The 12,399-nt window shown below is 54.4% G+C and overlaps 1 protein-coding gene across 1 annotated transcript in view; it reads left to right on the plus strand.

The window, feature by feature from the left end:
• The window catches only part of GREB1 (growth regulation by estrogen in breast cancer 1), a 69,037-nt gene extending 56,638 nt beyond the window's left edge, over window positions 1–12,399 (plus strand). Inside the window, exons 23-31 of the mRNA XM_012648896.1 lie at window positions 808–950; window positions 3,735–3,896; window positions 5,647–5,851; window positions 6,271–6,445; window positions 7,189–7,407; window positions 8,289–8,424; window positions 10,378–10,578; window positions 11,010–11,148; window positions 12,236–12,399. Of these exons, the coding sequence (XP_012504350.1) occupies window positions 808–950; window positions 3,735–3,896; window positions 5,647–5,851; window positions 6,271–6,445; window positions 7,189–7,407; window positions 8,289–8,424; window positions 10,378–10,578; window positions 11,010–11,148; window positions 12,236–12,399 (1,544 nt within the window). The remainder of the gene's footprint in view (window positions 1–807; window positions 951–3,734; window positions 3,897–5,646; window positions 5,852–6,270; window positions 6,446–7,188; window positions 7,408–8,288; window positions 8,425–10,377; window positions 10,579–11,009; window positions 11,149–12,235) is intronic.

Below are 12,399 nucleotides of genomic sequence, written 5' to 3' on the forward strand. Positions count from 1 at the left end.
GGGAAAGAAAGACGTGCTGCTCAGGAAGCACGAATGGTGGCGACAGCACGCTTGTGGATTTGTCATGGTCGGAATTTTCCACAGGCCCTGGTTAATAGAGGGTGGACGACGTGTATGTTTACTTATGAATCTGGAGTTGTCATGACAGAGTGGGTACACGTGTTCCCTCTCCTCGCTCAGCCTGTAGCTTTCTCCCTGCCTCCCAGACCACCGACTTCCTCGGGGTTGTGTCTGCGCGGTACTCCGCGGCGTGGCAGGGGCCGGTGTGATGATAACGTGCTCTAGAAAAGTTGGGCAAACGCAGCGGGAGACTCACCAGTGTCCAGTTTACACCAACAACTTTGTTGCTTTCAGAGTAGATTGCTTTCACTGGGGTCCTCCTCATTGGCCAGTCTCTAACGAAGGCTTAGTGTTCACCTTAATCCTGCCACGCCATTTGAAAAAATAGGGGCAAGTCACCTGCAATATGGTATTTGCATGTTAAGTATTGCAATTGGTGGTATTGACGATTGATTTAAATTGTCACGTGGTGGCTCCTTGAATAGGTGTTTATACAACATTTTTAGGTCCACAAGTAGACACATATGAACAGTCCATTGGTTTATCCCACTGAGACTTTGTCGTTCCCTTCGTTCCGCCACCTCCCCTCAGGGTCCAGGTCTGTGAGAGGCCACCCTCGGTGACCACACAAAGTCCTATCGTTGCCTGGTTGTTTTGGGCATTCCAGTTAATTTTGGTTTGAGCAGGCAGGGGATGAAATATTTGCTTTCTTCCTGCTGCTCTTTAACGCTGGGGAATCTGGTGCAGACAGAGGGATGTCCCGGAAGCCGGAGGACCTTTACGTGCGGCGTCAGACGGCGCGGATGAGGCTTTCCAAATACGCGGCGTATAACACGTACCACCACTGCGAGCAGTGCCACCAGTACATGGGCTTCCACCCCCGCTACCAGGTAGGCCCTGGGGCGCCAGGCCCTCTCCCGGCTCACGCTTGCCGTGGCTCCACCCAGGTGTTTGACCTCTGCCCACCTCATCTGTTCCCTTGTTCTTTCGTGCTTTCATTCCAGAGTGGGCGATGGAGAGTTCTGGAAGCCCTTGCTTCCTGGTCTACTTGCAGCCTCGGTTCCCTTCAGTAGTCTAAATTATTGCCGGCACCAGAGAACAATGGTTCTCCTGGGGTTGCAGGTTTGTCTGTGGCCAGGTCTCCTGGCTGTGCAGGTCATCTTGTCTTTCGGTCCTAGCAATTTCCAAAGTCAGTCGGGTGCAGCAGGCGCTCGCTGAGTGCTTCGTATGTACCAGGCGCAGGGGCCGCAGAGACGAAAGAGATGAGTACGCTTTGTCCCCATCCTCAAGACTCCGTCCGGGAGGGAGATGTGCATGGCAGCAGGACTTCAGGACCACGTGAAGGAGGCAGAAAGAGCAGAGGAACTGTACTGATAAGGGGAGGACTCTGCATTCACTGAGCACCTACTGCGTGCCAGGCAGCGTGCCCAGGCACTTTTTACGTGTCAGTCCCTCGCAGCTGTACTACGTGGTAGAAAATATTTGTCCTGGACACACACATGGACAAGGCTACGGACTCAGGGCTCCAGCAGTCTGCAGCCCAGGCTGGTAACCTGAAGCCACACCTATAATCCACTCGGGGTGCACTGGTTAGGAACTGTCCCATCTAGTTTCTCATTTTACACTAAAGCCTCGTTGTCCCCATTTTATAAACGAAATCTGTCTGGGTGGGGAGCAGAGGAGACGATGTGGAAGCATCAGTAAGAATAGGCTGAGGCAGAAGGAACAGCCTGCACAGAGGAGGGGAGGCCGGGTCTCAGGGATGGGAAGTGACCTGCGTTGGGTGTCGCTGGAGCCGAGTGCGGGGCGGGTAGACTCAAGCCCGGAGGCTGGAGGGGCCGGCAGAGACCCGACCAAGGCCCAGGCACCGTGAGGAGGGATATGGGGACTTTTGCAGTGAGAACTGGGTAGAGCCAGATACAGGCAAAGCTGAAGTTTTGACTAGTATCTTAACAGCCACGTGGAGGCTGGTTGTTGATAAGCAAAAGGCAATATCTTACATTTAGTGTTTCATTTCAGACTCAAGGGAAAGAAGGGAGGAGGGAGAGAGCCGGAGCCGGTGGGAGCCAGTCAGACACCTGGCAGGGGAGTGAGGCAGGTGGGACAGCCGATGTTCTGGCTGCTTCCAAAAAGGCCCGAGGCCTGAGCACTAGCCTCTCTCTCCATCCCTTTTGCAGAGGGAAGCAGCAGCCAGAGGCTTTGATTCTCCCAAGTCTGCCTGGCCTTGAGCTTGGCTGCCAAGGAAGTAGCACCTGTCTTCCTCCATACTAATTTTTTTAAGTATGCAATTTTCTTGTTGATGAAATTCCTAAGGACGTAGGAACAATTATTTAAAGGATCAAAATAATCAATAATCCCATTTGTCCCAGATAAACTCTCCTAACTTTCTTCTTGGAGACAGAGTCTTTCTTTCAAGGCAGAAAAAAATATCTGTGAAGACGTTCTCCTGATTTTGAAATTTAGGGAATTGAAAAGGACTCGAGGATGTAAGTCCTCGTCATCTCAATAAGCATCAGCAGTGACTTGTGGCGTGGAGCCCTCGGGCTGCATTAACAGAGGGAGAGAGCAGGGTGGGAGGGACCAGGAGCCTGTGCCATGGGCGGCTGGGCCACATCTGGCTCGTGTTCAGGGGGCACTGAGGTCTGGGGGCTGTAGTTGGAGAGGAGCACGCCTGGGGGGTGCAGGGGCTTGGAACCAGCTGGTGAGGGACGTGGAGGGCGCATGACCTCCTGGCTGCCTTCTCCATGCCTCCATGCTTCTGCTCACGCCGTTCCCATCTCCTTCACCTCCCAGGGCTCCCCTGACCTTTCTTGTGAAACTTCTTGGTTGCATCCTCCTTTGTTCCTTCCCCAAGTCAAAGCTCTCTCTCCCTCATCTCCGCTGCCAAAAGGCTGTGTGGCTGTAGCCACAGCGGGAGCTCAAGGCCACTGTGGGCAGGTCTGCCTTTCTCCAGCCCAGAGCATGTGCGGGGAGGGCCGGCAGTGGGGAGGGCCCTGAGAGGACACCCGTGGGAGCGCAAGGCCGGGCTGCGGGCCACATGTGAGAGCAGCCTGTGCGCAGATCTGGAATGGGGGTGGCTGGTAAGTGGAGGCTGGAGGAAGTGGCTAAAGTGCTGCTAGACTTGTGGACAGGAGTGAGCCCAAGACCTCTGAGTGTCAGTTTCCACATCTATAAAAGGGGAGTGGTGACAGTACCCACTCCTAGGACTGTTAATCACAACAGGAAAGGGACAGAACAGGGCCTGGCACGCAGTGTTACAGAAGTGTGCAAGCAGTTGCAGCTGTCATCTTACTGCTGTGCTACTGTGCATGATAACTATGATAGAAAAATACATCTATGAGAATTAAAGCATCAACGCTTCAGTTGGTGACCCATGACGGGGCTGGGTCAGATCCAGAGTCCAGAGGGCTTGGCGCCTGCGTAGTACAGCTGGGGGCCGCACCATCGGGGTTGGGGACGGAGCAGGCTCTGCCGTGTGCGTGGCCTTGGGTGTGCTGGCCCCGTCGCCAGACCCGGGCATCTGCACTTTGCACTGGAGCCACCCTGTGGGTTTCTCATGCTGTGGGGTGGAGGCGGCCGTCACCTGCGTGGTGTCGTGGCAGGACGGCCTGGGATCTCCTGGGAAGCAAGGCGGACCCTGATGACAAGCTCCGTCCTTTCCCCGCACCCCGCAGCTCTACGAGTCCAGCCTGCACGCCTTTGCCTTCTCTTACTCCATGCTGGGAGAGGAGGTGCAGCTCCACTTCATCATCCCCAAGTCCAAGGAGCACCACTTCGTCTTCAGCCAACCCGGGGGCCAGCTGGAGAGCATGCGGCTGCCCCTCGTCACAGACAAGGTACGGCCCAGGCTGCGGTGGGGCAGATCCAAGTGGCTTCATGTGGTCCCCGAGCTGGGGCGCTAGAGTCAGTAGCTGCCTGATGAGTCGGGGCACGTGGAGCAGCGTAGAGGCACCGACGCAGTGACTGAGCTTGGAGCAGGCTGGCGCAGCGCATGGAGGCACTCAGGTTCCAGTTTCAGTCTTGTTCTGCCACTTACTGGTTGTGTTACTCGGACTTGTCACTTAATATCCCTGAGCCTCAGAGTCCTCACCTGTAAAGTGAGGCAATAATAACGCTTGGAAAAGCTTGTGGCGAAAATTATTTTGAATAACCAACGTAAGGAAGGCGCCAGCACCATGCCTGGAAGAGACGTTTGTCCCCCCTTGACTTGTCTTGAACGCTCGCTGTCATGGAGCGTTGTGAACAGTCTTGGGCAGACAGAACAGCACGGTGAATCCCTGAGGGCCACCCCCCCAACTTCAGCCTTGTTTCGTTTGTCCTTCTGTCCTCATCTCCCTTCCTGTGTTGTTTGGAAGTAAATCCCAGATGTATTTTTCATCTATAAATATGTCACTGTATATCTCTGAAAGATACATTCCCTTTATCTTTTGAAAAGATTATTCTTAGTAATCCGCTGTCTCTGTGGCCACTATTCTTCTTACAGAGATGCTCCTTGCAGGGCTCTTGGCTTGACAATTCCAGCCTCACCGTCTGAGTCCACCCCTGCTGTTGAACTAGTCCCAGTAACACAGGCCACGCGTAGAAGGCTGCCTCTCGTTCTCCAGAGTGCCGGGCCCCTGTGCGGTTGAACCTGGCCTTTCAGACCAGCAGTCTGTTATTGAGCAATGAAAACATTTGTAAAGCACCAAAGAGGCTTTCACTGTGAGGTGTCTCCTAACCCAGGGGCTGAGTTGGGGTGTTGCAGTGATACCCCCTGGATCTATAACAGCATAAGAGCCGGGATTTTTCCCTCTCTCCGCCTGCATCCCAGCTTTCCCGTCAGAACTGGCCACGAGCACCAGCTGCATGCACAGCTTTGTTGCAGGTGCTTGGACAATTCGAAGGGAGCAGAAACCCTGGCTTGGCCAGATGAGCTCATTGCTAAAGAAGGAGTTGAAGAAAACCTAGTTAGTTACATAAGAGATATTGCTGCCTGAGTGTGTAACTGTCTAGCTACGTGGGAAAGTGATCGGGGGTGTCGTGCTCACCGTGTGAGGAGGATCAAAGACACACAGGGGTAACGTGTACTCAGAGCACAGTATTAGAGCCCGGTATGGGAGGGTCATGGATTTGGCTGCTTGATATATGCCAGTTAGTTTCTGTCCCTTAACAAACCACTTCCAAACACACATTTATTTAGCTTCTGATTCTGTGGGCCAACAGTTCCGCTTGGTTCAGCCAGATGGACGGTTGTTCTGAATCAGTTGTACCCGCTCGGAGTCCGCGGCGAGCTGTCAGGTCAGCGGGCGGGCTGGCTAGAGTGGCCTCAGCAGGGAGGTTCCTCTCTGCTCCATGTGGTGTCCCACCCTCCAGCATGCTGGCCCCACTGTTCACGTGCCAGTCCTCCCGAGGCAGACTCGGAACAGGCACAGCGCCATTTTCCCTACACTTTATTGGTAAAAGCAGGTCACGAGGCCAACTTGGATTCTAGCAGTACGGCAGTCATCTCTGACATGTGATGGAAGAAGCCGCAGAGTCACGCGTCAAGGGCGGGGAATGACTGCGAACACGTTTACAAACACCCCTCACCATACCCGTACTTTGCAGAGTCACGAGTACATCAAGAGTCCGACATTCACCCCCACAACTGGCCGTCACGAGCACGGACTCTTCAACCTGTACCACGCGATGGACGGCGCCAGCCACCTGCACGTGCTGGTCGTGAAGGAGTACGAGATGGCGATCTACAAGAAATACTGGCCCAACCACATCATGCTGGTGCTGCCCAGCGTCTTCAACAGCGCCGGCGTGGGTAGGTGTTCCCAACACACTCTGCTCAGCAGTTTCTGTGCACGAAGACTCGAGAGAAGGAATGTTCCAGAGATGAAAGAGTTAAATATTTGGCATCAAGCCTTTTGTTTTTGAACTTTTAGAGCTATTTTGATTTGTTTGACTTTCCTATGAATATTCCTTTTTCCCCGATGTTTGGTTATCAGTTCATATTTGCAGTGGTTAGAAAAGAAGGGTAAGAAAGACAAGTGTGAGCACGACTTGGAGAGCAGGGTTTGCCTCTCTCTAGTCTCTCTCCTGAGTTGAGGGCCATGGGCAGTGGCAGGTGGCACGTTAGGACAGTTGGAGCCGGCATGTCTGGGGGGCCTTGACTGGCAGTCTCACTGGGCTCTGTCTGGCGCCGGGGGACAGGCCTGAGCCGGCTCATTCTGCCCACGGCAGGCGCTGCCCACTTCCTCATCAAGGAGCTGTCCTACCACAACCTGGAGCTTGAGCGCAACCGGCAGGAGGAGCTGGGGATCAAGCCGCAGGACATCTGGCCCTTCATCGTGATTTCGGACGACTCCTGCGTGATGTGGAACGTGGTGGACATCGACTGTGCCGGGGAGAGAAGCAGGTGAGGTGTCCTGAGAGCTTCGCCTCCCCCAAGCTGCAGTGACAAACGAGCTGACTGGGGAATGCTGTCCCCCCGCGAGGACCAGAGGGCCCCTCCATCAGAAGGCACAGGGTGCAGAGGCCTGAGCCCTGGGTGCAGCGCAAGTGGACTCATAGTCCAACCCTGGCTTGCTTTTAATTTAAAAAAATCGTTATTGAAGTATAAGCATACAGAAAATCATATACTGTATATTAAGTGTGATATATACATACAGAAAAGGAAGTATAATGTATATACAGAAATTTCCATAAACTGAGCACGCCCATTTAACCAACTCCATATGGAGAAAGGGACATCCTCCCCTAAGTCCCCCTCCTGCCACTCGCAGCCCCGCCCTGCCCGCCAGCCTCACTGCCGACTCCTAGCTTGATGTTATTTGCTGCGTGACTTGAGGCAAACGACCGAATCTTTTTGGGTTCCAGCCTCCTTGTCTTTGCCAGGGCTGTTAACACCTACGCTAGAGGTCTGTTGTGAGGGTTAACTGAATTATGGTCCACAAGCGTGTTCAGCGCATGGAAGAAGCATGACAAATGTGACGTGCTTAGCAGGGTGCCTGGCCCCACGGGGGTCGTGCTGGGTTCTAGCCACGCTGGCCATCCAGTGTCTGTGTCCAGTCGCAAGGCCAGTCCCGGCTGGCCCGCACAAGGCCCCTGGCTGCTGCTTGCATGTCAACCTTGGGACGCCACTCTCCCACCTTCGAGCAGGGAGTTCTCCTGGTCGGAAAGGAACGTCTCTTTGAAGTACATCATGCAGCACATCGAGGCCTCCCCCAACATCACCCACTACGCCCTGATCGGCCTGCGCAAGTGGTCCAGCAAGACCAGGGGCAGCCAGGTGCGGGAGCCCTTCTCCCGCTGCCACGTGCACGACTTCATCATCCTCAACGTGGACCTGACCCAGAACGTGCAGTACAACCAGAACCGGTGAGCACCCGCGCCCGCGGCCCCTGGTGGATGGAGCCCTGAGCCGAGGTCGCCTCAGGTCGGGCTTGGACAGGTCCCTCCCCTTTGCCCCGAGCGCCCGCCTGGGCCAGAGCTTCCACCCTGCAGCACTGGCCTGGCCCTGCTTCTGGTCTTAGTTTTCTAGTGCCGTATGTTTTTGGTATTCACATAAGATCACTCAACTTCATCGGTCCTCGTGAGACTTCACTTTAGTGAGTCACGTTGTGCGATGTGTTTCTCTTGACATGTTGCCTTTTAGGAGCTCTAGCACTGAAGACAAGGATAAAGTAATTTCTGTAGTATGTTCTCTAAACATCTCGCCACAGACGTGCTCACGTCTCCGGAATAATTCAGTCACCAGATACTCGTGAGCACCTGGGTGTGCCAGGCTGTGGGCGCGGCCGAGAGGCCTGCCGGGGAGTTTTGCAGCCAGGCTGCCGGGCCTGCTGGAGTCTGGGCTCTGCCACTGACCAGCTTTGCGGTTTAGGCAGGCGACTCATCTCTGAGCCTCATTTTCCTCAGCTATAAAACATGGCTGGTGTTTTACCCTGGGGGGTTTGTCGTTTCTTTCTAACAGATCAGAGAGGTAGTATTGGTGCCTGCACTTGGCGTGTGGTCATCAAACAGCAGTGCTTGCGTGGTTCAAGCCTCAGGTGCACGCTGCCCCTCCTGGTACACGGACGTTGCCCTTTGCCTCGTTTGTTCTCCTGGTAACCCCTTCTAGCGTAAGGTCTGGGGCAGGCTGGAAGCCCACCCCACCCTCGCAGCTCCCTAGGATGGGGCTCACACTCTGGGTGTCTGGGGGCTGTGATGGGGACGTGAGCTGTGTCCTGTCACACCTGCTCCTCCTCTGTCCTGAGCAGGTTCATGTGCGACGACGTGGACTTCAACCTGCGGGCGCACAGCGCCGGCCTCCTGCTCTGCCGGTTCAACCGCTTCAGCGTGATGAAGAAGCAGATAGCCGTGGGCGGGCACAGGTCCTTCCACATCACGTCCAAGGTGAGTGTGGCTTGCTGCTGGGCAGGCCTCTGCATCTGCCTGCCTCCCCTGCTGTGGCACGGAAATGGTGGGAGCCTTCGGGAGAGGACGCGTCGGCTCTGTCTCGGGAGCGGGGCGGAGCTTGACCACTGGGGAGTGTGCGCAGAGGTTTGTGATCAACCGGAGAAGGGACGCTCCATCAGGTTTCGCTTCTGCTCTCTGATTTTAACTCTGTCCTGTCAGCTTCTGCTCAGTGTGAGACCACCACCAAGGCGCCCTGTGCTGGCTGAGGTCTAGGGCCACGCTCTTCTCTGGGCCCTGGGCTGGTGCCTGGCCACATAACTGAATGGCCCTGCAGGCCAGTTTGATGGCCATGCTGTCTGCCCACAGGCCAGCCTCGGGGTGGGCAGAGACATGATCCCATTGTGTCTGTTCTAGCTGAGCAGGCCGGGGGAATTTAAGATGTCAAATTGCAGCAAGACCCGAGAGTTGTGTGTCTTCTGGGAAACCATGCAGACTGGGGTATCTCTGCCTGAAGGTCTCCCCGATCCTGTGGGCCACAGCCCCTTTCTCTGTCACCTTCTGTCTGTCTTGAATCTTGCCCTGACACCATCAGCCAGTTTTGGTACCAGCTGCGTTTTCCAGCCTCTGTCCTTGCTGGCCTCTGCGAACTCCTTGTGTGGTTCAGAGGGAGGGATCGAAGCCTTCTCTGCCCGTGGAAGCCCATCCTCATTTCTCTTGCAAAGTCGCAAGACCTTTTAATAAAAGGCCTGTACTTCCAGAAGAACTTGGGAATCAGAGTTAAGCCCCCCACCTGCTACCACCATTGAGATTTTTAAATTAAAATTGTGTTAGATTTGTAGTTTAATTTGGGATCTTCACCATATTAAGGCTTTTCTGCCAAAGAGCTGGATGTGCCTTTAAAGCTCATTTTTCTCTTATGTCCTTTGGTGCCACTTAAAACTCTCAGGTATTTTCTCTTTATTCCTATTTTGGACGTAATCTTATTTTTCCATTAGGTTTAAGTGCATATCGATTATATATAGGAAAGCTAGTAGTGTCTTATGATCTTACATATCAATGAAATCACTTAATTTTTTTCATTTCTTTATTCATTAAATATTTACTGAGTGCCCAATCCCTTTGCTCAGAGTGTATACCCAGCAGCTGAGACAGAGGTTAAATATTTAGTTCAGCACTGTAGTGAGAAGCACCCCAAATGTGGAGTGTGTGTCACAGGGACTGTAGGGGAGTCTGTGCAAGGAGAGTCCCTGAGAAAGTGACACTAGCAGAGACTGGCGGGTGGGAGAGCAAGAGCCGTGCGCCCACGCAGGGGCAGAACGTGGGTGAAGCCACCGAGGAGGGTGAGAAGGAGAGTGGCCGAGAGGAGCTGGGGAAGTAGGTGGGCCTTATCAGCCTGGGGAGAGTTCTAGACTTTTCTCTAGGAGTCATTGCAGGGTGTCCAGCAGAGGGTCTGATGAGTTTTAATTATGTATATTAGATGTGGTTTCTCCAGCCGCAGCATGGAAAACGTGCCAATGACATAGTGCCCATGGCCCAGGTGTCCACCCTGGGGCGGGGGATGTGGGGATGGGCCGTATTCAGGTCCCCCGGCACTGACCCTCCCCGAGGCAGGTGTCACTGGGTGTGGCGAAGAGTTTCCAAGGTCCATGCATGGTTCTGTCATTCACTCTAGACCAGACAGCCAGTTTCCTGCATGGAATGATCAATGTCTCTGATTCTTACTGATCACGTTGGTTAGTTTGCACGTGTCCCACTTCGGCAAAACCTCATTTTTCTCAACAGAGGATTTCATTCTTGGAGCATGTGTTCCCCGTTTGCGGCATTCCCCTGAGCTACGCAACCTTCCCTGCTGGGGCCGCACCAAGGCCCTGGGTCCAGCCTAGAAGCCTTGGGGGGGCCCTCTCCCCTCCGGGCAGCCGGAGGTGGCCTGACGCCCCCCGTCCCGTGCAGGTGTCCGAGAACTCTGCGGCGGTCGTGCCAGCCCAGTACATCTGCGCCCCCGACAGCAAGCACACGTTCCTCGCAGCTCCCGCCCAGCTCCTGCTGGAGAAGTTCCTCCAGCACCACAGCCACCGCCTCTTCCCGCTCTCGCTGAAGAACCACGGCCACCCCGTGCTGTCCGTCGACTGTTACCTTAACCTGGGATCTCAGGTGACCTTCAGAGGGGGCACTGTGGAACGCGTAAATCCGAGAATCCTGGAACAGATGAGCTAGAATCCAGGGCTCTGAGTCCTCACTGGTCAACGACTGTGTCTCAGGTGGTTACCCCACTTTACAGCTGGTAATAGCCAGGCGACAGCGCTGAGACGGCTGCCCAGATATAAGAAGTCAGGAGTCGAACCCAATTCTGACGCCAAAACATTTCCATTCCCAAATGAATCCATGTATACATAATCTGGATGAATCTCCCGGAACTGATTTTTAGGATATAGATTTGGAAATAACGTGAAAATATCTCTGGCCCCCCAGAAATCTTGAGCTTGACCAAGTAGTTAGCACTTATTAGATGCAAACCCGGAGTATGATGTTATTGAGCATTTTACGGGAAACGGTGTTTTTCTCTTGGATCCCCTCTTTTTCAGATTTCTGTTTGCTATGTGAGCTCCAGGCCCCACTCTTTAAACATCAGCTGCTCTGACTTGATATTTAGTGGGCTCCTGCTGTACCTCTGTGACTCTTTTGTGGGAGCTGGCTTTTTGAAAAAGTTTCATTTTCTGAAAGGTAACTTACCCTACTCCATCCTGAACCCTGACTTGAATGGCTGTCATCACCTGGGGCCTCTGGGGAGGTGTCCTCTGGGGCTAGTCCTGCTGCCAGTGGGTAACTGAGGCTCAGAGAGGACAAGCGACTGCCCCGGCCACCAAGTAGGCTGGGGCTGGGTTCTGGGGGGGGCGCTCTTTCCCACATTCCTGTCCAGATAGAGACAAGACACATCCCCCTTTCTTTCAGGTGCACTGCAGGTATTTCCAACTGTGTTTCTTTTCCTCCAAAATCCTTCACGTCAGTGCCCCGGTCCCCTTAGATGCTGCTTCCTCCTGGCAGAAGGGTCCTTCCTCCTCGCCTTGGGAGCCACAGCGTGCTCCTGTGCTCTTACGCTAGTCCTTCTCCTTTCCATGCTGGAGCGGCTGAGAATGGCAAGCTCTTGTTCTGCATGACTTTGAAACAAATGATTTCCAGTCTGTGTTTCCAATCTCGATCGGTCCCTAACTGACCTTCACTTTCCTTGGTGGTTCTTCACTCTGACCTTCCTCTCCAGCAGGTAGTTAATGGGCACCAGCAGTGTACAAGGCCTCAGGGAACACTGAGAGGTTTCTAGAGTGTCTGTGCATCAGGAAACACTTCCTCTAAAGGGAGGATCGGACGTGCAGAGAGGGAGGAGAGAGAGAAGATGAAGGAGACCTGGTTGATGTATCGCTGGATGCCAGGAGGGAGAGGGAGGGAGAGTTGCCGAGGCCGGGGACAGTGGGGCCGCCCCCGCCTGGACGGGCGGGCAGGCTCTGGCTGGGTGAAGAAGCGGGTGAGGAGGGTGGGTGGGGTGTGCGGGGATGTGAGCCGAGGGCTGGAACTGAGGACGCTTGGTTTGCGATGCTCAGCTTTCCTCTGCCTCCATGGAGTCTCCCCACCAAACCCGCCATGTGCCAGCCGTACTGTCTGTCTTGCTAAGATTATACATTGTCCCAAAAGAAACAAGGGACTTTGCCTTTCCAAGCGGTGGCCGATCTTGTTACTGCCAGTAGAATCCAGGCGGTGACTTTCATCTGAGTAAACTCACCCTCTTCCTTCCCACGCCTCTGCCCTATCCGCGCAGGTGCCACCCTGTGCGTGATCTGCCAGGACCGGAGCTCGCTCCGCCAGACGGTCGTCCGCCTGGAGCTTGAGGACGAGTGGCAGTTCCGGCTGCGAGATGAGTTCCAGACGGCCAACGCCAGGGAAGATCGGCCACTCTTTTTTCTGACCGGACGACACATCTGA

The sequence above is a fragment of the Propithecus coquereli genome, unplaced genomic scaffold (assembly GCF_000956105.1).
Source record: "Propithecus coquereli isolate 6110/MARCELLA unplaced genomic scaffold, Pcoq_1.0 Scaffold298, whole genome shotgun sequence".
Taxonomy (NCBI): Eukaryota; Metazoa; Chordata; class Mammalia; order Primates; family Indriidae; genus Propithecus; species Propithecus coquereli.